At 39.7% G+C, this 24838-nt stretch overlaps 1 protein-coding gene across 2 annotated transcripts in view; it reads left to right on the top strand.

Annotated features, from left to right (window-relative positions):
- The window catches only part of plxna2 (plexin A2), a 250079-nt gene that overhangs the window by 194750 nt on the left and 30491 nt on the right, over window positions 1-24838 (top strand). For both annotated transcript variants that reach the window (XM_077610560.1, XM_077610569.1), the window contains 12 exons: window positions 167-290; window positions 5056-5209; window positions 8425-8521; window positions 10929-11043; window positions 11681-11881; window positions 12536-12632; window positions 13409-13608; window positions 16615-16766; window positions 17828-17945; window positions 18032-18168; window positions 19684-19851; window positions 20951-21044. In XM_077610560.1, the coding sequence (XP_077466686.1) occupies window positions 167-290; window positions 5056-5209; window positions 8425-8521; window positions 10929-11043; window positions 11681-11881; window positions 12536-12632; window positions 13409-13608; window positions 16615-16766; window positions 17828-17945; window positions 18032-18168; window positions 19684-19851; window positions 20951-21044 (1657 nt within the window). The remainder of the gene's footprint in view (window positions 1-166; window positions 291-5055; window positions 5210-8424; window positions 8522-10928; window positions 11044-11680; window positions 11882-12535; window positions 12633-13408; window positions 13609-16614; window positions 16767-17827; window positions 17946-18031; window positions 18169-19683; window positions 19852-20950; window positions 21045-24838) is intronic.

Below are 24838 nucleotides of genomic sequence, written 5' to 3'. Positions count from 1 at the left end.
TTAAGGAACTTCCGCTTCAATTGAAAGTTTTTCTTTTAACACATTTTTACAATTTTTAAACATTTTGACCAGATTCAAACATGAAATGAATGTACACTTTGTGTAGAACTGCTAAATTATTGTTGTTTTTTTACAAAAAAAAATACAATAACTGTCCTATTTTCAGATGCTCCCAGAGGAGCCGCTGCGATCGTGCAAATGAGCCGTATCGTTTCGCTGCTTCCCTGGACCAGTGTGTGAAGGTCAGCGTGTACCCAGACAGCATCGCAGTGTCTGAGCCGAGCTTACCAGTAAGTTTTTCCATACACAAATGCACGCAATACATGAATAATGTGAAACAACTTGGCGATTAATGTAAAAAGTCATTCTCATTTCCATATCTCCTACCCACATACGAAAACAGAATCATGGTAAATGACTCCCTGGTGTTGATTGTGTGTGATGCATAAACATGAGATGCGAAGGTTCATAAGAGCTTTGTGTTGGCGTTTCAGCAGGCACACATTTGCTTGAATGGTAGAGAGCAACCATCATGAGTGCCAAGCAGTGTTTGTGTGGGAGGCTGCGTGGCTGCTAGAAGTTGCCCAAGTGCAGAATAGGACAGAGGATTTGGGCGCTAACTTGGGCGAAGATGTTCACGTGCGAGTGCGGTCTTATCTTCGTTGTCCACAGAGCAACATGGCCGAAACATGACTAACATGGACAATTGCAAATAATTTACATTTAGTGACCCATAGATGTATTCTAGATGGGTGGCATTAATTTATCTGATTAATTTATATTATAATCTCAGTAAAAGTGGTACAATCTATCGGTTGATAGACATCTTGCCCTTGCTGCATATCTCACGCTTGTCCAGCCTTTTTGTTTCCACTTTCCAGACCATTCATGCACCGTGCTTTTTGGGAGTGCACTGTTTCCTTCATACACTAAAATCCTCCGTGACCTGACGTTTCGTCGAAAGACGTTTGGTCCCCGGACGTTTGGTCCAGCGGACGTTTGGTAGAACGGACGTTTGGTAGAACAGACGTTTGGTAGAACGGACGTTTGGTCGCCGGGTTCGCTCGCTGTCAAATTATGACAGAGTTTACTGTTGATATTTTGATATTAGACATTTAGATATTAACTCTCTCTCTCTCTCATGAATATAATTTTGAGAGCTGGTTTCAACAGTAACAACCCAGCGACCAAACGTCCGTTCTACCAAACGTCCGCTCTACCAAACGTCCGGTCGACCAAACGTCCGGTCGACCAAACGTCCGGGGACCAAACGTCCGGGGACCAAACGTCTTTCGACGAAACGTCCAAGTACCAAAATCCTCATTTGAATATTAGGCCCTGACACAACTTGTTACCGTAAAAATCATCAGGGACCATCAAACATTACTTTTCACCAGTGTGTCGTGCTCGTAGAGGATCCATTTTTATATACTAAAACAGGCCAAAATTTACCAAGAAAATAGATCATGTCATCGTAATGACAAAGTTGGCGTGTGGAATAAAAAAAGTGTTTAAAACAAAAGCGAGTGTATCCAACAATAAGCCAATATCTTTTGACTGGCCTCTACTTATTATCATAGAATAAAGCATAGAACAAACATGAAGAAAACACAGCTACGTTTGTCTTGAGTCAATAATGTTTTTGTCTTAGTTTAACATTCCTTCAAAATGTTTATCTCCAAGAGTCCACAAGAACGCACCGGCAAAATTCAACATAATCCACAGTTAACGATCTCCATGACAACACCGCCTCCTCGCCAGCGGGCGATAGAAATAGAGAGGAAACAATCCAATCACCTTTATCACACCTCTTGCCAATTATGCTGCCAACATCTGAAAACCTCCCACTCCACCACAGGCAAGGCGACTGAGGGAACAAAAAAAACAAAAAGGCCTGATACTCAAGAGACAAGCTCACTTTGTGTAGCAGCAAGTTTTGAGTGTTTACCCGAGATACAGACGTATCTCTCAGCATGGACGCTGATAGGCTAATTAACGTGAGAGGTTTCTCATGGAATTTCATGTTGGACAAAAGGCACTAATTGTTGTGCCTCCTCTAATCAAGCATGCCGACATAATGAATGGCAATGCATATTTGAAGGCTAGCTTTTATAAGACTAAATCAAAGTGGAGGTGGAAGTATTTTGGGTATTCTTTTTTTCCCGGCAAAACGGCAAGCATGGAAATCCGGGTCTTTATTCATGATGGCACGTTGTGCTGATTTCTTCTCTTCAGGATGCAACTTAAGAAGAAAAAAATGAGGACGTTAGAATCAAAATTTAAGGAAAAAAACAATCGAGCTCTCTCCGAAGAGTCAAAATATGACAATAACTGATCATTTCCTGAATGGAGTTTCTAATTTCTTACATATGCTGAAAAATGCCACTTGAAAATTAGACTTATTTTTTTTCATTATGTGGTTTTAGGACAGTAGAACAGTTTAAAACTTTAAATACCATCATTTTTGGGGACTGAATCGGTATTTTAAAACTGTTGGTGTCAGGCTAATTGATGACATTCCTAAAATTAGTATGTCCACTCATTAATACTCACAGGTAATTTGTCCCAATCGTGTGTTCCCTACTGCACATTACTAAAATTCCATGCCCTGTCACCCACCTATGTATTATTTATTTTCCCTCTTATCCTTTGGTATCGCCTCCCTACTTGGTGTCCCTTGAGCAGAGCAGTCATATTGAGATAGCGACTTACCTTAGGTAGCAAATATATTCATTCATGTTTTTTTAATCACTTTTTCCCCTGTTCTTGCTTTATCTTTACACACTAACCTGTTTCTGTCCAGCTGCATTCTCTGAATATACACCACAATATAAACAACCATAACGATATATGTGCCACATTAAATTTGTCCCAGGCTTTAAAGACACTTAGAATTAGGATGCTCTGTACCTAAGCAGCTAAAGAGAAGAAACCTGTTAGTATGAAAATATTAAGCAGGTAAACCAAATTGTAATCCAAAAGTGGAGTCATATATAGTTGATAGACATAAAATGACTTCCCTTTTCGATTCAACTATCGAAGGCCTGCCTTCAATGCAAATATTGATCATTTTCCCCATTTGTACAGTTGCAACATTTTTGTCCTTACTATTTCCTAATTTTTGTGACAATGTATGCACAATCTGACTTTTTTTGTAGGTTTGAGCACCCAAAAGTGTTGCAGTGTCTCTGATTGGAAAGCCCATAAACGTCACTATGTGGTTAAATGAATAGTTTATTCTATCAAACACCCAAAAACAACACACTTCTTCTCGTTGCTGCTGTGACACTACAACTTCCCCACACCTTTTCGAGATAAATAACAATGGTCAAATTTCAAATGATCTAGAATGATTTCTAAGCGATAAAACAAGGGATCACCAACGTCCTTTTGATGAGGAGTACAACTCTCTGCTAATGAGGGACACCAAATCATCCACTGCCGGGACATTGTTCATCTCTTAAAAGGGCGACAGTTAAACTGCTCGGCTGCCTCGATCGTCACAGCAGCCCTTCGGTGTTTAGTTCAGAGGCAGATGGAAACAAAGAGAAACTTCAAACAATGTGGCCCAAATATAACTGCTAATGCAACAACACTGTGAAATTCCACGGAGATAATTATCCAGGCTGCTGTCCCTTTTGGATGCAGAGTGCGAGCATATAACACGTGTCTGCAAAATGCATTTATAAATACGTTTTTTTCACTAGCTGAGCATCTGAAATCTGCATCGCTAGTGTCGCCATTCTCTTGAGAATGACTTCAAAGAGACACATTTCCATATGTGTATCTGTAGCTTTTTCAATACGTATATGAACAACATACTGTATACTGTCGCCATTTGATGAGATCTAAACAGTATATCCAAATTAGGCGGCCCGGTACCCATAGTTCGTTGGGATAGGCTCCACCCCTCATGACCTTGTATGGAAAATGAATGAATGAATGAATATACAGTGGTACCTCGACCTACGATCAGCTCTATCTACGACATGCTCAAGGTACGATGAAAATTTCGATCGAATAATTCGCCCGCGATACGATCACAATTTTGAGATGTGAGAAAGCCAGGTGGCAATGACATGAGAGGCTGTTTATCATTAATAGCGCACTGTCTTTTTTTGCCGCATCTCTTTCGTGTATAACAGATATCTATGAGCACTGAACGATTTATTCAGACGAGTTTCGACCAGGAAACGCACAACGCGCATGTGCGGGCAAAAAGAGGGCTTTCTGGGTAATGAAGTATACTCGTGCACACAACACCGATAGGCAATGGCACCCTTTCTCAGAATAAAACTTCATTACCCACAATCAATACGTGGGTAGGCTGTTATTCCTTCCTTAGCCTCTTAGCTCCCGCGATCGCTCATTCAAGACTACTTCTCGTTGGCAAGTGGTCGTGCGTTATCCTATTGTCAGGACATTTGTGTGCATCATTTTCGGAATATTTTGAAGGGAATACAAGAGCAAACAGCCCATCAATAGCGAACGTGACGGTGGAGGCGTGGCAAACAGCTAACCCGCCCAGAACGAAGGTAAAAAAAAATTAAATCCAAATTAGAATTCTGTTTTGTGTAAAGTTACATTAAACGTATGTTTGAGTGTGTATTATATATTAATCCAAGTTCATTTAAATTTGTTTGTTCGTTTACGAGTGCCGTGGATAAAGTCCCCCACGAATTTATTTGTTTTTAGTTCATTTCAATGGGAAACGTCCGCTCAAGTTACAAAAAGCTCGACATACGAAAAGCTCGACATACGATCTCGGAACGGATTAAGATCGTATGTCGAGGTACCACTGTATGTACATTATCGTGATTTTGATGTTTGACCTGAAATATTTACAGCATAGTTTTCAGGGTGAATTTTGTTTTAACATTTGTTGATAAATCACCAAATTAAAACATGTTCAAACCATGTAAATAATGATTATGAACTGTTCTTCAAATGTATGTTGTATTTACGCCACAGGAAATTTGATAACTCTTTTAGTATGTAAATTGTTGTTATTTAATATAAATTGTTTTTTTTTTCCAATCTCTCTTCCACTTGCAGTTACTGGTGAAGGTCAGTGATGTACCAGACCTTTCGGCAGGGATATCTTGTTCCTTCGGCAATTTGACAGAGGTGGAGGGGCAAGTGAGCGGCAACCAAATACTCTGTGTGTCCCCAGCGGCCAAGGACGTCCCCCTTATCCCTTCTGACCAAGGTACGGTGGATTGGCACAAAATATGTGTTGGGGGCACCGAAATGATAATCTGACACTTGACTGTGATCATTCCTAATTTCCTCATGTAAATCTAAAAATGATTCATTCTAGTACATAAAAGTGGATGGTATGCTGCATAAGTCTGTAGTTAGCTGCATAGCCTTTCGACAGTGTAGTTTATCGCCTCGCTTAGAATCAGTTCTTGCGCACATTTATTTTAAAAAAAAAATCATCTTCAGACCAGTGCATATCAAACTCACACTGATCTGCTATCGGCGGAGCAGCCGAGAGGTGTGCCTGACAAGAGGCCCAGTTACATTAGCACATGACGGAGGACAAGATTGGTACCCCCAGGTCTCGGGATGATTGTATGGCTGAGCGCATTAGGGCCTTTCGGTTGTTTGCGGACGCAAAGGTTCTGACATGACGGCTTCGAGATGACAGGGAACTTAATGTGGTGGATTAGCACTCTGGCACTCTTCACTCCGCCTGTGAATTATATTAGCGCTACCTGGACAAAGAAACCACACTTTATTAGGCGTAGAACCATAACTATAAGGGGAATTTTTTTTATCTTTTTAATGCACAAAGAATAGTAAATAATTTTTGATTTTCAGATTTGTATATCCAAATAGTTATTTGCCACCAAAGCTGCTGATCTTCTTAAAGTCCAAGATTTTGTAGTTTCATCAGCAAAAGCAGTGACTCAACAGTAATAACATACATCCTAAGAGAAGGCATAGTAAAACAATAAATTCAAAATGACAGATGTACACGATTTCACTCTAGAGGAGCACCCAAAAATATATTCTATATTCAATTGATATATTATTTTTAATATATTGTTATGCTAATACATTTTTGAAATCTTGAAAGGTTGCGAGTGTGTTTCTGACTGGTTTTAGGCAGCTGCAATTGGCTCCCCAATGGAAGTGAGGATTTTTGAAACGGATAATGAATGAATTTTTTTGTTATTATTGTCTTTCTTTGATCATTTTACCTTTTTGTTTTTATTGTATTTTTTTTATTTAATTAAGAATGATTAATCAGTGAACTATGCGGGTATAAGCTTTTTGAATTTGATTATGTAATTTTGTAAGGTTATGTTCAAGTTCATACTATCCCCTATCTAAGACCAAGACTTTAGGGAGTTAAGACATTTAATCTGGAAATGTTTTTAAAAATTATCTTAAATTCTTTCAGTACAACTTCCCATTTTTGTCAGATGTTTTGACCAGATCTCTTTATTATTAGTGTCTTTTCTAATGTTACTGTGGACAAGTGTACAGAACAATGTCCATCAAGGCATGGTTACATGAGATTAGAATGGGGTTGGAGACCACCAAGAAATTAGGCTGTTGGAACTGATGGTATAAAGACCCATGGTCAGTTCCTTAGTTGTCCACACTTTAGTTTCACTTCCATTGCTCTCCTGGAAGGCGAATTAGATTGCTGCTTGGATTAGGAGAAGATTTGGGGGTATGGATGACATTTACCTGAGGGAGAACATTCATATCAGTGGCCTGATGCTTCATTCCCCGTGGGAGTTATGGCAAACAGAGCTGTCATTTACTCGCAGGATGGAAGATTAGAAAAAGCCCACTGCCTTGCCTCCCTAAAATACACAGTGATTCTCACACACACATTGCACATCATCTATTATTCAAGATGTTTGGTTTCATCCCCTCTGGCCATCTCGCCTCACCAAAAACACATAGTTCTGGTCCATTAACAGCTGTTACAATTGGTAGCAATAGCTAAGTACAACAACAAAAACCAAATGAATCCCATATCTGATTATGTAGGCAATTATTTGAAATAGTAGTAGACATTTTGGTGCTATTTATTTTATACTGGTTATATACATAGGGGTTTTGTAGATGTCATGGATTTTAAAACATTTGATAGTACAAAATATTAAAGATACTTTTATTTTTTATTATATTGTTGTTGTTGTTTTTTTCCCTCAAAACACACCAGTCCTCAGAATCAAGGAGGATAAATTATTTCTGAATCCTTGAGGGGACGAGTTTGTGTGAACGGCAATTTAGCAATAAAATTTGGGAGGCGAACGAATCTACACGTTTGTGTGAAATCGAAGCCTGATTCCCAACAGGTGCTGTTGAGAGAACAGGGCATTGTGGTTCACACAAGCCTCCTACACACTGAGTGTCATCTAAAATTCAGCCTGCTCTGCACAAACAAGTGCACACAACTCATCAGTCCCACACACACACACATGAACACATGCTGCATATATTGAGTCTATATTCTCTTGTTGATGGATGAGATGGATGAAAGGTAGTTTACAGAGGACAGACTGTAAACCGCTTTGATTAGAAAAAAGCGAAAAATCCATGTGTATGTTTTTACAATTTTAGAGGAAATATAATAACTATAATAAACTTGCCACAGGCTCACCAGCTTTGGGAGGAACCATGGGGCCAAGTTTCAAGAGAGTGGGAGGGTGGGAGTCGTCAACCAAATGCCACCTGTTGGCCAGTTGGCTCAGAAGGCAGGAGAAGGTTTTTGAGTCACGTCCCATCAAGTGGAGACCCCGTCGATAACCTGAGATGTGCTAGTCCTTGTCTCCTGGTTGGTCTGGGCACAACTTGGATTCCCCGGAGAATAACATAAAGAACTGGTTCAGAAGAGGGAAGCTACTGGATGAAAGAAACAATGGATGTTCGCCCCAAAAATATTCCTCAAATGCCATTGGATGTTTTCATGTTAAGAAAATTATTAACTTGTGTCATTGACAAATAATATTTAAGCAAATTCCAGGTACAAAGGATATTACTGGCACCACAACAGACTGTGAGATGTGTATTACAGAAATAATCCCAATCTCACTCAATCCCTAGCATGAAGAATGGGGTTAATATCATTATTTGTTCTGTGCTCTGCTTTCATCTGTTTTCTTCATTTGTAATACTGTCATTGAAAATAATTATTGGGCAAAATCAGCCATTACCTTTTCATTTAGTTTGCTATAGGCAATTCTCAATTTTCCTGCTCATCAATGTTTGGGGGCCTTAAGTAACAGACATCTACAGAAGTAATCAATGACTATATTGAATTTAATCTCACTCATTCATCGCTCAATATTTTAGAACCTCTCCAGATTTCACTATAGGTAAAAAAAATGCCTGGTGCCTAACGAATGTAGTACTTTACAAGGAGTCTCAAGAAATCTTATTTCTGCTCTCCCTCAGATTGGTCGGGTGTGGAGTTAAGACTCAATTCAAAGGAGACCGGTCGGATGGTCATTAGCACCGAAGTCAAGTTTTACAACTGCAGTGTCCATCAACTGTAAGTAACGCTATCATCTCCACATTTGCTGCTGAAAAGCAGGTATGAGTCTAATTGGTTCGTGCTCTGAGGTTGACTGGCAATCACTGTGAAGTAAAGCCCTCGTCTCTCACCTCCCAACTGTGGTGAGGACAAATGGTATCAGTGGATGAATAGCCTTTTTTTGTATTTCTTTTTATCTAGAACCCTTTTTTGAGACTCAATGATGTTTACTGAACCAAATGTACACCATCTGTATAGATGAGTACTATATCTTTAGCAGCTCTCACTCTCTGGTATTGCTGTGTTACCTTCGTGTAGAGCTACATGTACTCAATTGAGTGCCATTTTTGACAGAAATTTAATTGTGCGATATCTGTGGCAATGACTCGCTTCCCTTGACTGTGGCAGTTTGTGCTGTTTTGAGTGAGCTCCAAAGCACTTGCTTATACTTGGAAGTAGCACTAAATTGAGAGGCGTAGATTTGGGGGTTTCACAGCGGCCGTGCTAACTGATGTGCATGAATCCAAAAGCACCCCGTCAACATGAGAAAATAATCTTCCAGGCAGTGTAGTGTCTGTCCTTTCAAATCAAAGTCATTCTGTGTTTTTGTAAAGTTTGCCTACAACAGTAGTTCACTGACTCATAGCTCACCCTATTGCTTCACATATCTTTTGACTCTCTGAAAACCTCGTTTGAGTGATAAAGAAAAAGCAATTACCAGCTCTCACATCAGCTCTTTTCTTTGGCGATGAAACAAACTTCTATGCGCTTAAACACACACTCATAACGAGAAAAGGGCATGCACCGCCTCGCACACCATCCAATGCCAGCTTGTGCTCTCGCACACACTGCGCTCTGTCTTAGCCTCAGGGAGAGTCAGCCTTATTCTTTTACATCCGTGGGCTCAGTCAGAGATCCTCCCATGCTTTTTGCTCTGATTAATATTTCACTTTAAGCGCCAGGATGAGAGCAAGCAGCAGAAGCATAGCTATGACAACAACAGTGTTATTAACCGTGCCTGAATGCACATTTTAAATGTTGTTGCAATCAATTAAAAAGCATTGCAACGAACGCGTGTCATGTCTTACACCTTTTCCATGAGGCACACGTATGGCTGTAAGTTAATTACTTCTGAGATTTTACAATTCAGAATTGGACCCAAAGGTGTGGAAATGATGAGCCTCCAAAGTGAGACAAAACTGTGAATTTGTAGTTTGCTTTGTGGGCTTCTGTGTTACAATCACTCTGAAAGAAAAGGCAGCCTCACAAGAGTCATTAAAACTAGAAGATAATGCGGTTGATGTAAGAGTGGACTCTCTGTAGTGAAACAGAATTCTCATCTTGAACATCGGCACTAGTTATGAAAGTTTGTTGTTTCTACTTTATTCTTTTACAGCGCTTATCTAATTGTATGATGAAATTATTATTATTATCATGTTGTCATACATTAGATAGGAATAGGTGGTTTATTGTATTTATAAAGGTGACAATATTCCCACAAAAAGGTATTTGGAAATCCATACAAATTGAAGGTCAAGTATTCTACTAATACAGACTGTTGACGTTGAATGTCTTTCAAAAAGAAGGCAATAAATTGTAACTAGTACACCTTACATTAAATTCAGTTGGCATAGATGAGATGCTCTGCAATTTCAAGGTTTTTCCCATATAAATAGTTAGAAAGATTAACAAGGATCAACACAAACAGGCTCTGCCTGCTGCATGATAAGTACTTTTTGCTGATAACTTGGGCACTTGCATAAATACAGCCCGGCAGGTATTAGGCAGCGATGCAGTACAAGCTGGAAGGCTCGGAAGAAGAGGCACATTAAATACTGAATTTAAACTTCAGAAAACTATAACATTCAACTGTTCTTTTTTTGGAACTGTGCACAGCTTCCCCTGATTCAATACTGTGTTTCAGGGAGACAGAAACCATATCAGCTGTATCAGATATCCCTGACCTTGCACCCTTTATAATTCCTTCTCTTGATAGTATTGTATACTCACCCAACACCTATTGCATCTATTGCACTTGCACAACCATCCACACAACAGCTGGTAATCGCCCACAATGCTGTGCTAATGCTAATTGCAGGCCCAAACTGTGCCAGTGTCTTATTTGTCCTCATTAGTTTATGTCACCCCACTGTGTCGTCCACTCTTTTATCACGACAGCTGCTTTTAAGCAGGTTAAATATGCACCCTCAATATATCCACACAGACCAAGTTGTACATTTTCAAAGCAGAAAAAATGCATGCTGTGGAAAGTTGGCCTTGATGCTCTGAGGTCCAGTGCCAACCACAAGGACACAACAGCAGGTGTCCACTTAGGATCAAAACGCATTTCCTCGGTAGAGTGTCAGCCAACTTTAGCAAAGCTACCGCCCCCGCCTTGTGACTCTTTTGCTGTGTGTGTGCGCAGGTGTCTATCATGTGTAAACAGCGCTTTCCGCTGCCACTGGTGCAAGTACCGCAATTTGTGCACCCATGACCCGTCCAGCTGCTCTTTCCAAGAGGGAAGGGTCAACACCTCTGAGGTTGGTAAAAAGTACACAAAAGACTCACGAGCCTATACCGACCGACCACCCACGACGTTATGAACAAATTCATCTTAGGTCCATTTCCCATTTGGAACCAGGACAGCTGAAAAATGCAACAACACTGACTACTTACTATTTAGACATAAATAGGTAGGTACTAAGTAAGTTATTTATTAACTTACTTAGTACCTACCTATTTATGTCTAAAATGCCTTTCCTATGTCTGCATTCTCACCCTCTTGCTACTGTGACAACGAAATTTCCCAAATACGGGATGAATAAAGTTATCCAATCCAATCCAAATAAACCTGGAGTTCTTCTCATCTCTCATTCTATTTCTTCCCTTTTTGTGTCATAATAAAATCAACAAAAGCATAGTCCCGTCTCAAACTCACCAGATCTATATGTGACTTTAGAGGCATATTTTCTCCAAAATTCAGACCTTATTCATTGTTACCAGTTATTTGCGGACGAGTCTGTCTGCTAGTTGGTCCGCCACTGTTGTTACTTTGGACTTTGACACCCGAGTCCATTCACTGTTCATCAGCCACGATGGTGGATAGGCGTCTCTATACACGGTGTAATTATTTGCAATACTAGGTGGCATCAATGTTCTTGCGTGTCCGTCCTACAGGACTGTCCACAGCTGGTACGCTCCGAGGAGATTCTGATCCCAGCGGGAGAGGTGAAGCCCATCACCCTGAAAGCCAAGAACCTGCCACAGCCACAGTCTGGCCAGCGGGGCTACGAGTGCGTCCTTCACATCCAAGGGGTTATCCACCGTGTCACCGCCCTCCGATTCAACAGCTCCAGCGTGCAGTGCCAGAACAGCTCAGTAGGCTGGCTTCCGTCCTGTTTTTGTGCTCGTCTGTTGTTAAACCCTTTAGTATCTTTTGCAGTTTTACCACTCTAGAATGTCATGCTATTTCTGGAAAGACAAGCCACACAACCATTTATCTTTCCAAACTCCACTGTGCCATCCTAAAATGAATTGGCCTACTTAGTGGAAAAGTAGATGTCGAGAAAATACAATCCGCTCCACAATGCCCTCAAAACATGTGTATAATTCAGCATTTAAACACTACAGAAAGCTCCCCAGTCAAGCACACGCTGACCTCCATTATATTCCCATAGGCATCTCATTCATACACATACACATTTTATGCTACACTTTTCTTGTCCTTTCTTTCTCAAAGCCACACACTTACACAGAAACACATTCACAAACGCCCAGACAGACTAGAACTCAAAGTCAATCTAAAAATAAGGGCATTCAGGCACTTTAGGACAGCATCGTTCAGTCCACAAGGGATTCAAGTGTCCACCCAGCTGTCCTATTTCTTTTGCTTGCCCACTTAGACAACTCTCTTATGATAAGATGATGTAACTTTGGAGTAATAATGTAATGATGTGCCATTGCATTGTTGTCTATGTAAGTTTTCCCTTTTTTTGCTACCTCACATTGAAATCCTGCAATTCTTATTTCCAGTACTTATACGAAGGGATGAAAATCAGTGAGCTGCCCGTGGATTTCTCTGTGGTGTGGAACGGCAACTTCATTATTGACAACCCAGAGAACATACAGGGTGAGTTCAGTCAATAAGTGTTTACGGTGCGTTGATCAAGCATGCTACACTTGCCTGCACCAGCACGATTAGAAGCATTGGGCTTGGGTATGGTTCCATTGCTTGTATACACGCACATGTATGGGAATTTAAACTTTTAGGCTCCTTTCTGTAGATGGTTCAGCTGCACACGAGCATAAAAACTGGCGCTCCTTGATTTCATACCAGCGCCGCTGTCTAACATGATCTGATCATAGTATAGGGATAAATTAAATATGGAGATGTGTACAGTATTTATTCATCTGAATCATTGTTGGGATCAATTCAGTAAAGGCAGTGTTGTTGTTCTTTTGATTTTCATCTGGTTCATAACTATTTTTGATCAATCAAATGTTTTTGTGCAGCAGCTCTCTATGCACACATCCGATATAATGCATAACCACATTTCGGTATATATTTGGATTTTTTCTTACATTTTGTAAACATTGAGCTGTTTGGCTCTGTAGTTCAGAAATTAGGGTCACTATATAATCCGATTTGTATTTCAGTTGAGTTTCAAATGACTCACTATATATGTAACCAGGCTCAGTTACCGAAAACACAAAGCTCTATGTGTGTGAAGCAAATAAAAGTCCGGTTACAAATGCTGACGCATCTCACAGAGGAATGTCCCAGTTTGCCCGTGCCCGAAATGAAACCACGCATTGCAACCCATTCATCACAATTACAGGTTCAACCAAATTTGTATGCACTTTATGCGATTGAGTTTGCATCTCCGTTTTCTGTGTCCATCCCAGTGCACTTGTACAAGTGCGCAGCTCAAAGGGACAGCTGTGGCGTTTGTCTGAAGGCCGAGAGGAAGTTCCAGTGCGGCTGGTGCAGTGGCGAGGGGAAGTGCACCCTGCGTCGACACTGCCCCCCTATCACTCCCTACGCCACCCGCTGGCTGAACCTATCCAGCAAAAATGTCAAGTGCACAAACCCACGCATTACTGAGGTCAGTAAACTGCAGGTTTTATTGTTTTCATTTCAAATTCCAATGCAATGGGTTTCATCTACTCTGTGGTGACCAAGGGGTTGAAAAATGAATTCCTGAAAGGGTTTTAAAACCCTCCATTACAGAAGCTTGGCACTGGAGTTTGGCTTCCAAACACAGCAATGCTCCATATAGATGCATTATAAAATGCCCGGTTTCTAGTGATGGGCAAATGAAGCTTTGTGAAGAGTAGAAGTTTGCTTTCCCTCAATCAAATCAAACCAACGTTGCTGCCTTCAATTCCATTTTCAACAATAAATCATTTAACAAATAATCGTCTTTCAAATACTTATTTGGTAATCAGTATACAAATCCTACTCCTACGAATTAAGAGGTCATTCACTTTAATTAGAGTTGCCAACAAACCAGTTCATTGTCATCTAACCACACACCCTTTTACCTCTATATTATTTCATTTACCATGTACCTAATTTAGCCGTGATTGATTAATTCTCTGTGTACTTACAACATGTCAATGTACAGCTAATGATTACTGCAACTTTTAGTTGAATTATAAGAAAAAGGCATTCTGATTCTGTTTAAATACAAGACCACCTACTAAATCCAAATTTCAAAAACTTGACAGTACCTGTAAAGCTAAACATTTGTATAAGTAACACCCATATTTTCTGAGTGAATAGGGTATGCAATTGGATTGAAATGTAAAGCGGCTATACTCTTTAACAAGAAGTGCTTTGCTTGCATCTGGTTATCAAGCAAAGAAACCAAATTGTAGATGAAAAAAACATAAGTGGCCCTGCATGACTTGTTCCAGTTTTACCATAGTCAGGGGAGGATGATGCAAAAGACAGGGTGAAATAGAAAACGTTCATTCACTGTGGTGACCCCTCACGGGACAAGCCAAAAGTGTAGTAGTAGTAGTAGTAGTAGTTAGTAGTAATCAATTGATGCACTTCTATGTTTTCAAGGAGTAACAGCATATCAAGTTTTCCAGCGGAAGCAAAGTGCAGCACAAAATTGGACAACATCAAAGTACTCCTTTGCACGGCTCAGCAGAGTTAGCCTCTAAGCCCCAATGCCTTCATCAGATGTTTGCGTAGCTTTGTTCAAACTCAACCGCTAGTCTTGTAATGCATTTTTATAACAGTCCCTGAAACAGGTGACCTATTTTTCCAATAATTGCTCTTGGATGGACACATTGTTGAAAAAACGGAGCTCTGCCACCATATTACCAGAGTCCAAAACGGTCCTCAAGGGCCACTGTATTTGTGGATGTGTTCCAACCGATCCAGCACAGACTGTTCAGCTAACGATGTTTCTGCTGATACAAACGGCACCAGTCTGCAATCCACTGATAAAAAATCAGATTGATAAAAATGTGTCCTCTTGATTAGCTGGAATAAAAATCTTCACTGACTACGGCCCTTTACACATTAATATAGTTAAATATTGCATATTTTAATAGAGATAATAAGTTAAAATCATCAATTATTCATACCTGTTTAAAACAATCATCAAACTATACTTGTGCCTGAATCCAATTTAGATGAGTAAAAGACATTAGGCTATTTTGCAACCCGACCGCCTTGATCAAGGGTGTCAGACTCGGGTTGGTTCGCGGGCCGCAATTAACGTCAACTCGGTTTCATGTGGGCCGGACCATTTTAGATATAATGTTTAGATTTTTTTTAATAAATGGATTAAAAGCCATGAATATTCTTTTTTTATATAGATCTAAAACAATGTTTATTTCAGCTTTTTGTATATTTTTAGATTTTACAAAATGATTTTTGAACTAAAAACACAGACAAAATGCATTAAAAAATTACAATTATTGATTTAAAAGGGGGAAAATCAGGAAATTTAATATACATCTATACTCTTCATTTTAATCTGATCCTAAAACAGAAAGTCGGCACTCATGATTTACTTTCCCTGGCCACACAAAATGATGCGGCGGGCCAGATTTGGCCCCCGGGCCGCCACTTTGACACATGTGGCCTTGATCATGTGAGTGTTAGATTGATCAGATTACTCATTTTAATCACATTTGTGAAAGGTAAAGGTATATGGTATCCCGAATTTATTTCATCCAACGGCGACGACCTCAATCCACTATTTACTCTTTATTGTGACTCCCTTACTGCTTATATAACTGTCATTTAAGCCTAATCAAATAGCTGCCGTTTTTGGCATGGATATATTTAGACATTATGACATTCCCCAAGAGTCCAAGCCCCCCACTTTACGTACACTCGATGCCCAAACAGCGCTGAAATATTTATGTGTGCTCAGACCCCTTAGGCGCTGCAGTGACACACTTACTTTCAGAGCATTTAGTGCCCACAGGATCTAGATTACAATGCCGATGTCCCATAGGGACGTCGGAATCCCCCAATGAGCACAGGTAGGAGGGTTTTCATACGGCGCCTTGTGGCCCTCTAAGTAGGTACAAGCGAATGTTGGTTTTCTTTTGCTCAGGCTGCACAGCAGGTAATTGCACATTGATAGTTACTCTAGCATCTCTTTCCGTCTATTGTATCCCATTCAAAGTTCTTTGATTCCATTTGAAACGGAGTTTACGTGATAAGAGTGGAAGAAAAAAAATATTTTCCTTTTAACTTTTTGAAACGAATTGCCAATGGTGTTAAAACGATCTCACATTCAAAAAGACATCAAATGTATTCAACAGATAGCTAAGATGCTACCACAAATACTAATTATCTCTGCCAAGATGGTTTAATGATTGTGGCTTATCTTTGTTTCATATGGTATTGTTTCATATGGCACCCCCTAACCTGCAAAGTGACAGAATAAATTTTATGTTGGTGTTGATTTTGGTAAAAATGCAGAAGCATGCACACACACACTCAAAATGTGGCATGTAAATAAGGATATGTGCATATTTTACTATACATCCAATACATTTTACATTACATCAGACAGCAGGACATTCTAAAGTCCTTGCAAATGTGGATGCTAATTGTGAGCGTTTGACATCTGAAGGTGACCCCAATGGCTGGACCCCCCGAAGGAGGCACACGTGTCACCATCCATGGTACCAACCTTGGCTTGGCTTTCTCAGACGTGGTGGGCAATGTGGAGGTGGCGGGAATAAGGTGTGCGCCCATGGAAGATGGTTACATCATTGCTGAACAGTAAGTCCCTAAGGTTATACTCTATGTAAAATTATATGATGAAATATATGGATTTGGACATCTACTTAAGGCAAAAATGAAGATCATCTAGTTCGTAACATCCCATCGCAGCTGCCTGTGTTTACGTCTGTTCGCCTCATTTGTTAGTTCACACTGTGCACAGATTGAGTTTAAGCCTGTCGAGTTGACCTTGTTACTGATCTTACATGATAACCATTGAGAGAAAATATGCCAGATAGGAGGTAACTGGATCTTTATCACACAAAAAAAATCCCCCTTCATAGTCAATCACTAGTCTAAATAACTGAGCGTATTATTACGCAAACAACTAACAAGAGATCTGAGGTACCGTATTTTCACGACTATAAGGCGCACTGCATTATAAGGCGCACCCTCAATGAATGACACATTTTAATTTTTTTTCCATATATAAAGCACACTGGATTATAAGGCACCCGGTCTATTTTGGAGAAAATTTAAGACTTTTATGTGCGCCTTACAGTCGTGAAAATACGGTAAACATTTGAACTCTATAATATACATACAGGTGCCAACATAAAAGGATCAAAGTATATGAGTTTACAGTACTACTTGTACATGTTAAAAAAACAACCCTCATCTGCTGTTTTGTGAGAATAGGTCGTACAATAATTGAGAATTGTTTGATTGTTAATTGCATAGAATTTTCAATAAATCTAACATTGTGAACCATGTGTTGATTGTACTTGGACATTTCACCTATTTAATATATAGGTAACTTAAAAATACCCCGTGGTTGGTATGCCAGAAGTTCAGGGCTGAACTCAACATTTCTTAAACTCGCTCAATTCAACAAAATAAAAATGGATAGACATTTCTAAATATTGCAACTAGAACAGAGGAAAACAATGGACTGCACTAATTTTCTGCCCAACAGGGGATTTTCTTCTAGTCCAATAAAATGTCTTTACCTCATTTGTATTTGGTGTATACAAATAACCCTAATCATGTAAATATTGTTTTTGACATATTTATGTCATATAAGTCATATTTTATGTTTTCTTTCTTTGCATTTTTTGTAGAATTGTGTGCGAAATGGATATGGCGCCAGCAGGCAATCAGGCTGGTCCAATCCAGCTTTGTGTCGGGGAATGCCGACCTGAACTCAGAGCTAGATCAAGTCAACTTTACTCTTTTGTGGTACATTTGAACTGTCCAGCAGTCATTTGCTCAGTGTACTGTATTTTCTTGACTAATCAGTTAATTTTTGTGTATATTTTCTGTAGAGACCCACCATCACTGGTGTGTCCCCCAGCAGAGGTCCAGAATCTGGAGGTACCAAAGTCACGATCATGGGAGAAAACCTTGGGGCTGGTAGCAGTGTCCATGTTCAGTTTGGAAACCAGACGTGTGAGTTCTTTAGGTAAGTCCAACCGTCCAAATGTCATTCTGCCTGACCTTCTTTCCTTAAAGTCAAATTCCGATTAGGTTTGACATTTTAGAGCTATCACCACCATCATGCTTGACAAAGAGGAAAGTAGAAATACATTTCGAACTGATTAACTGCATTGATTTTTACTGTTATAGTGTTTTTTTTTTTGCTTTTTGTTTCTTTAATCTTGTGTTTGATGCATTTAAACAAAATCCTAACAATATCAATATGTACCATGGCATTTACCATTATGTTTGACATCAGCAAAGATAAAAAGATATTTCAAACTGAACTATATTGATTTTTTTTAAATTATTATATCATTTTGAATTTGATGCCAGCAAAAACAACCCATGAGTAATAAAATGTACCATGGCTTGACAAATATTTAACTATAACAGAGAGAGATGAGGATTTTTTTTAAATTAAATAATGTAATGTGATATATGTTTAGTTTTCAATTAAATGGGTTAAGGAATGTTACCAAGGCTGACTTGTGATGCGAAAACTGTATTTGAAGAGATAATGTGCTCCCATCAATAATGACTTTTTAGTAGTAGTTGCTACATTTTCCTTCTCTTTTATACCCAGTGTACATTACAGCAAGACCTACCCTAACTGACCTACAGAATTGCATTTGTTGGATAATTATAGCTTCCACTGTGAGAAAATTCTTCTTTTTTTATAACTTAAACCTTCTTTACTCACTCTTTCTTCCCATTGCTTTCCCACTTGCCCTCCATCTCCCTTTCCATCTTCTGGGCAGCTATTTTAAGCTCTTATACTTTAGGCTGACTGCAATACAATTAAGGTTGAAGAGCCGAGTCAGATTTTAATGAGATACAGGCCTAATTACTGGCTTGTGATTCTTCACTGTATACCTGCCATGGGAGGTAGATGCTGATAATGAGCTTGGACTAGATGGGAAATAAAGTAATGAAATGAGGGTGCATATGTTGACAAAGTAGATATGAACTAAATAAATATACATGCATATTTTGAAAGGCTTGAAAGAATGAGGACAAGTCCTAACTGTTAAAAAAGGTAAAAATGATTGTAAACGTATTTCCGGTTTTAATAGCTATGGCTACACAATTGGGTACTCGGACGTTTGGTCGCCGGACGTTTGGTCGCCAGACGTTTGACAACATGACAGAGAGTTTACTGTTGAAACCAGCTCTCAAAATTATATTCATGAGAGAGAGAGTTTAATATCTAAATATCTACTGTTGAAACCAGCTCTCAAAATGATATTCACCCGGGCGACCAAACATCCGATCACGCACAATTGCATGAGTGAATTTGAATATGGTCAAGTGACTTTTTTTTATTGGGTTTTTTTTGCATTAGGTGGTCAGAGACTAAAAGCATATAACTTGCACTTGAGAATTAGTTGCAGGCCCAGTCAAACTACGAAAAAAAGTGCCACTTATAGTCCAGAAAATACGGTAGTAATTTCTTTCTGAAGACATTTTATGCTAACTTCTTTTGTCCTGGCCTACGCAGTCGAACTATGACGGAAATAGTGTGCTGCTCCGCACCCTCGCTGTCTGGTGTCAGCGTGGTCCGGATAAGCGTGAGCGTGGATCGTGCCCAGATCAGGGAAAGCCTCACCTTCGAATACATCGATGATCCAACTGTGGTGCGCATCGAACCAGACTGGAGCATTGCTAGGTAAAATCGCCTTTGAAACATGTTGCTTGCACCAAATAGTATACAGCACTATTTCATTCACATTCTCATCAACTCAATCCTGTGAAGCTTTGCCACCAGGCAACCAACCGGTCGTTAGCGAGCGCAAGTCAATACTGCACTTTCAATTACTTCTCTTTCAATTAGTTTGCATGTGATGGAGTTTCCGAGCACACAGTCCACAAAAATTCTCTCTGACTGAATGCAGACCTGAGATGCACTACTAATTAAAAGGAGGAAAGGAATGACATTTTGAACTCTTCTGTTTTAAGGAAAACAAAATTTTAAAAAAAAAGGTCATACCATAAAATGCTTACATAAAAACCTACATAAAAAGATAGTTGAATTTAAAAAAGAAATCTTGTATTAATCCTTTCATCAAAGAATTATGATAGCCTAAACTAGGTTTCTTTCTCAATTCTGTTTATAACTGTTGGAATAATCAGAAATATGTAACAAATGAGCTGTCCACTGTCGTGACCAATGTTCCCTCTAATTTTTTGTTTGTCTGGGCAGAAAGACAACCTCCCTGAGCACACTGAGTACCGGTGTGAGCAACATCATCATTGCTCGCTATGGCCACACACCAGTATCACACCTACCATAAGCAGGTGTATGTCTACTACACATAAATGATTTAGTAATAATAAAATGTAATGATTAATGTCTATGAATGGGCGGCCCGGCGGATGAGTGGTTCGCGCGTCGGCCTCACAGCTAAAAAAAAAAAAAAGGGATTTTATTTTGTGCGCTCCATATGATTTGCTGTGCGCAGAGAAGACGAGAGTAGTGCGCAATTGCGCATGCGCGCAGCTTAGAGGGAACATTGGTCGTGACACCTGTCCTTGAAAGGGTAAAAAAATATAAAAGGTCACTCAGTACATAATCCAAATGCATTTCATCCTCTCATGAGAAGAATTGATTAATATAACGTCTAAAACACAAAAGACGTTTTTGGAATGTAAAATTCCAAATCTTCATAAGAGCTACTCTAAACTTATCTTTGCTTTGCATATGCGTACATTTGATCAAGACTGCAAATATACTAATTTTGAATGTTTCATTTGTGTCCTCCACTCAGTGGCCACACCCCATTGATGGTGACAGGCACTAACCTGGATGTGGTTCAGGAGCCCAGGATCCGGGTCAAGTATGCCGGCAAAGAAACAGTAAATGTAAGTCTCTTTTTTTTCTCTTATTTAACTTCTTTCTTTTAGACACATCAAACATCATTTTTGTTCTCCAGTTAGGAAATTTGAGCCACTGTTCAGTTGACCCTCTTATTTTAATTACCAAGATGAGATTAGTTTTTATTATAGCACATTTTTTGAACTTTATGTAGTGCTAATCATTTTTTATAACGGTAATGGTGTAAAGATGGTTTAAAGTTCAATCATGTGCAGCATTTCAGAAAAAAATCCCCAATCTGCAGTCCTCCTTCGTGCAGCGGCGTGCAGTCTAAAATTAGCCTCGTGTGTTGCTTGCATAGTGCCAAATATCGCAACTCATCCTTGAGTTTGTATTCTGTCGGTGTTTACCTGCATGAGGACACAGTTTGCCTTTAAGACCTTGGTGAATTTTAAATACTATCTACATTAAAAGAGTGCTTCTTGATATTCAAAATGACACCTGAGCATTTCCTGCGCGGACTGTTAAAATGTGATTGACTCGTCATGGTTTGTGCCGTCATCCTTTGCCTTGAAAGATATTTATTCATCTCCGTCCACTCGTGGAGACTGAATTTCTATTAAATCCTGAGGTTACCACTACACATCTTTCATTCGCCTTCAGCCTCCTCTCCCTTTGCTGCCAGAGGACGACCACACATCAGCTTTAGTAATAAGAGCGGCTGCCTGTCAGGCAGCCCTAAATGATCACCTGTCCACCGCGAAATTACCACCTAACTGCCCCTTCCCATAATGTCACCTGCATTCATGGACAAAAAGACCAGCAAAAGTGATGAAAATTCCAGCCTTAAAAGAGTGTCTTATCATTTATCTTGATTTAAGTTAAAAAGTCATTTTTAAAGACCACATTTGCCAGCATAAGGTCTATAATTGCTGAGTTGAACAACGGTTTCATTGAATGTTGTTATTGTGTCAGTGATTGTCAGAGACACAGACCTCCTAAAGAGAGAGTACTGTCCATCTCCCGTAACTAAATTTCAATACTTGTGCATTTTATGTTCTTATTGATCTCCTGTTGCACACTGAACGCACCGCCATACATCTCAGCACCATCAATAAGTGGTTCATTGAATCACGGCGGCCTCTGGAGTATCGGACTGCAGTGCTGCCTACGCATACTAATGAACATTTATGTTGTACTGTATTGTATCATCTGAAAGATTGATGCACATAAGCACAAAAAAACGTGAATGTGTTTTATTCAACATATCAACTTTTTGAATTTCATGACTCGCTCAGCTTGTTTCTCATGCTGTACTTTGAATTGCTTTTAGGTCAGCAGAAATCTAAAAGTTATTATTTCAATAGAATAGACTGTCTTCTACTACTGTATGTGTCTCTTAGGATAAGTAATGAACAACGGCTAACTCATGTGAATCCGAGCCACAGAGGTGGCATCTCGTAATTTCAGTTCTCATCCTTAATGTTGTATTTTGTTGTTTCATTAATAACACGCGGGCCAGCGGATGGGTGGTTAGTGCGTTGGCCTCACAGTTCTGGGGTCCTGGGTTCAAATCCAGGTTGGTCCACCTGTGTGGAGTTTGTGTGTTCTCCCTAGCCCTGCTTGGGTTTTTTCCGGGTATTCCAGTTTCCTCCGACATTCCAAAAACATCCCTGGTAGGCTGATTGGACACTGTAAATTGCCCCTAGGTATGAATGAGAGTGTAAATGTTTGTCCGTCTCCTTGTGCCCTGCGATTGGCTGGCCACCGATTCAGGGTGTCCTCCGCCTCTGGCCCGAAGTCAGCTGGGATAGGCTCCAGCACCCCCCGTGACCCTAATGAGGATAAAGTGGTTCGAGAAATGAATGAATGAACTAATAACACTATACTTTGCGACGGTCTGCATCTATTGATTTTTATTTGGCTGATGTAGCAGCCCATTGATTGTATTGCATCTCAACATTTGCATGGAATCTTCTAAGGGAAATTCTGTTTGTATGGATATCCGAACTTGGATTTATTGCAAAGATGGCTCCGATTTCTAATAACGCTGGCAAATGCCGACTTGTTATGAATCATGCTGACAAGTTGACTCACCAACCTCTAGGCTGGTGTACATGGCACAGGCTTGTGTTCCACATTGGCTTGTGTACCACATAGAGGCTTGTGCGGATGAGAGGTTTAGATTTGATGCCAATTTTCACAGTTGGTTGGCAGGAAAGCAGTGTAGGAGTAACACAGCACAGGACCGACCATTTTCCGAACACTAGCCTCTCGATGACCACTGACTCTCTGACCGCCATCCTTCATACATCTCTATGAACTCTATCTAATCCTCGAGTCCTTTTACAATGCTTCCCCGACCAGAGACCTTTAGGGTAATACTAACACCATACTAAGATAGTACACTAGATCTATAATACATGCAGCCGGGAGGCACTCGGGAATGTTGCTCGGCTGCTTCTCTCTGAGAGAGCAGACCGATGATGCCGCGATTCCAATTATTTTCTCTAACTGTTGACCTCATTCCACTTTATCAACACTAAACAATGTGAAACTTCCCTTTCTGCATGGCCTAAAGGAATGTGTTATTCATTCAGTGTTTTGGCAACACGCAGATAGAGCTGCAGATAAGGCGCCAAGGCCCTTTGACAAACTGCGAAGATGGAATATGGAAGTTGTTCTGTGCTGTGTCATGGGTGCATCCGCTAGTCTTTGGTTGCAAAGAATAAAAAGAAGATACTATGCTAATATTCCAAGGCGGTTACTCTACAGAGGTATGCCGGCGTGATGATTGACAGCCATTGATAATCCCAGTCCAGAGCCAAACTGCACATTTGCTTATCAAATTTTTCAATAGCCCATTTTACCTTCGCTATTTATTTCCTAGTCACTTTGGATTCCACAGACAAAAAAAGGGATAGCGGCTGTTTTGGTCTTGACAGAGTTCAGCATGTGACATGATAAGAGAAAGAAAGTAAAATACTGACAGTTGTCATTTGTGACAGTTTAACGTTCCAAACCGTCATCTCTGAAGCTAGAAAGGGGCCACTTTCTTGTTAAAAGCCTCCTGCAGACTGCTAGACAAGTCCACCGCTTTGGCTGAAGATTTTGCGGTATTAATAGGTCTCTGAAGGTCTTTTTATTCATCTTCTGTCCAGGCCTTTGTTGTTTCCAAAGTAGCAACCTTTTATCTTCGAAGTAACGGTGTGATCCTGTATAGAAAAGCAGCGGCATGGCATTTCTGGAAGATCTGACGATCGTGACTGTTTGTTCTGACATTATCCATAAATAATTATTCACAGCTGCTCAGGGGCACATGAGCATTGTATGTGGTAATTGTCATGCTAGTATATCTCAATGTATTGGGGGGGGGGAGTATAAAATGATTGCAATTCCCCATTGTAATTGGATTGGATAACTTTATTCATCCCGTATTTGGGAAATTTCGTTGTCACAGTAGCAAGAGGGTGAGGATGCAGAAATAGGCAAGGCATTTTAGACATAAATAGATAGGTAATAAGTAAGTTAATAAATAAATACATGAATAAATATATAATATATATAAATAAATACGCGTGTTATATATAATATAATATAATAATATTAATAATAATAATAATAATAATAATAATAATAGTAATAGGCTGAAAGGAGCTTTTTCGCAAGCACAAATCAGTAGATTACATAACATGAAACATATATAGAATAAATATGTCATGAATTTAAATATACCGCAGCTAACATTTGTACAGTCCTAGTATAACATGCTTTTGACATCTTTGTTTTCCCTTCAAGAAAATGGTAATGGAAAATAGCAAGTTGTCACTACAAGGGTACA

This window comes from Stigmatopora argus, chromosome 1, assembly GCF_051989625.1.
Source record: "Stigmatopora argus isolate UIUO_Sarg chromosome 1, RoL_Sarg_1.0, whole genome shotgun sequence".
NCBI lineage: Eukaryota > Metazoa > Chordata > Actinopteri > Syngnathiformes > Syngnathidae > Stigmatopora > Stigmatopora argus.
Note: the sequence above shows the minus strand (reverse complement) of the source record. Positions and strands in the feature narration are given on the sequence as shown.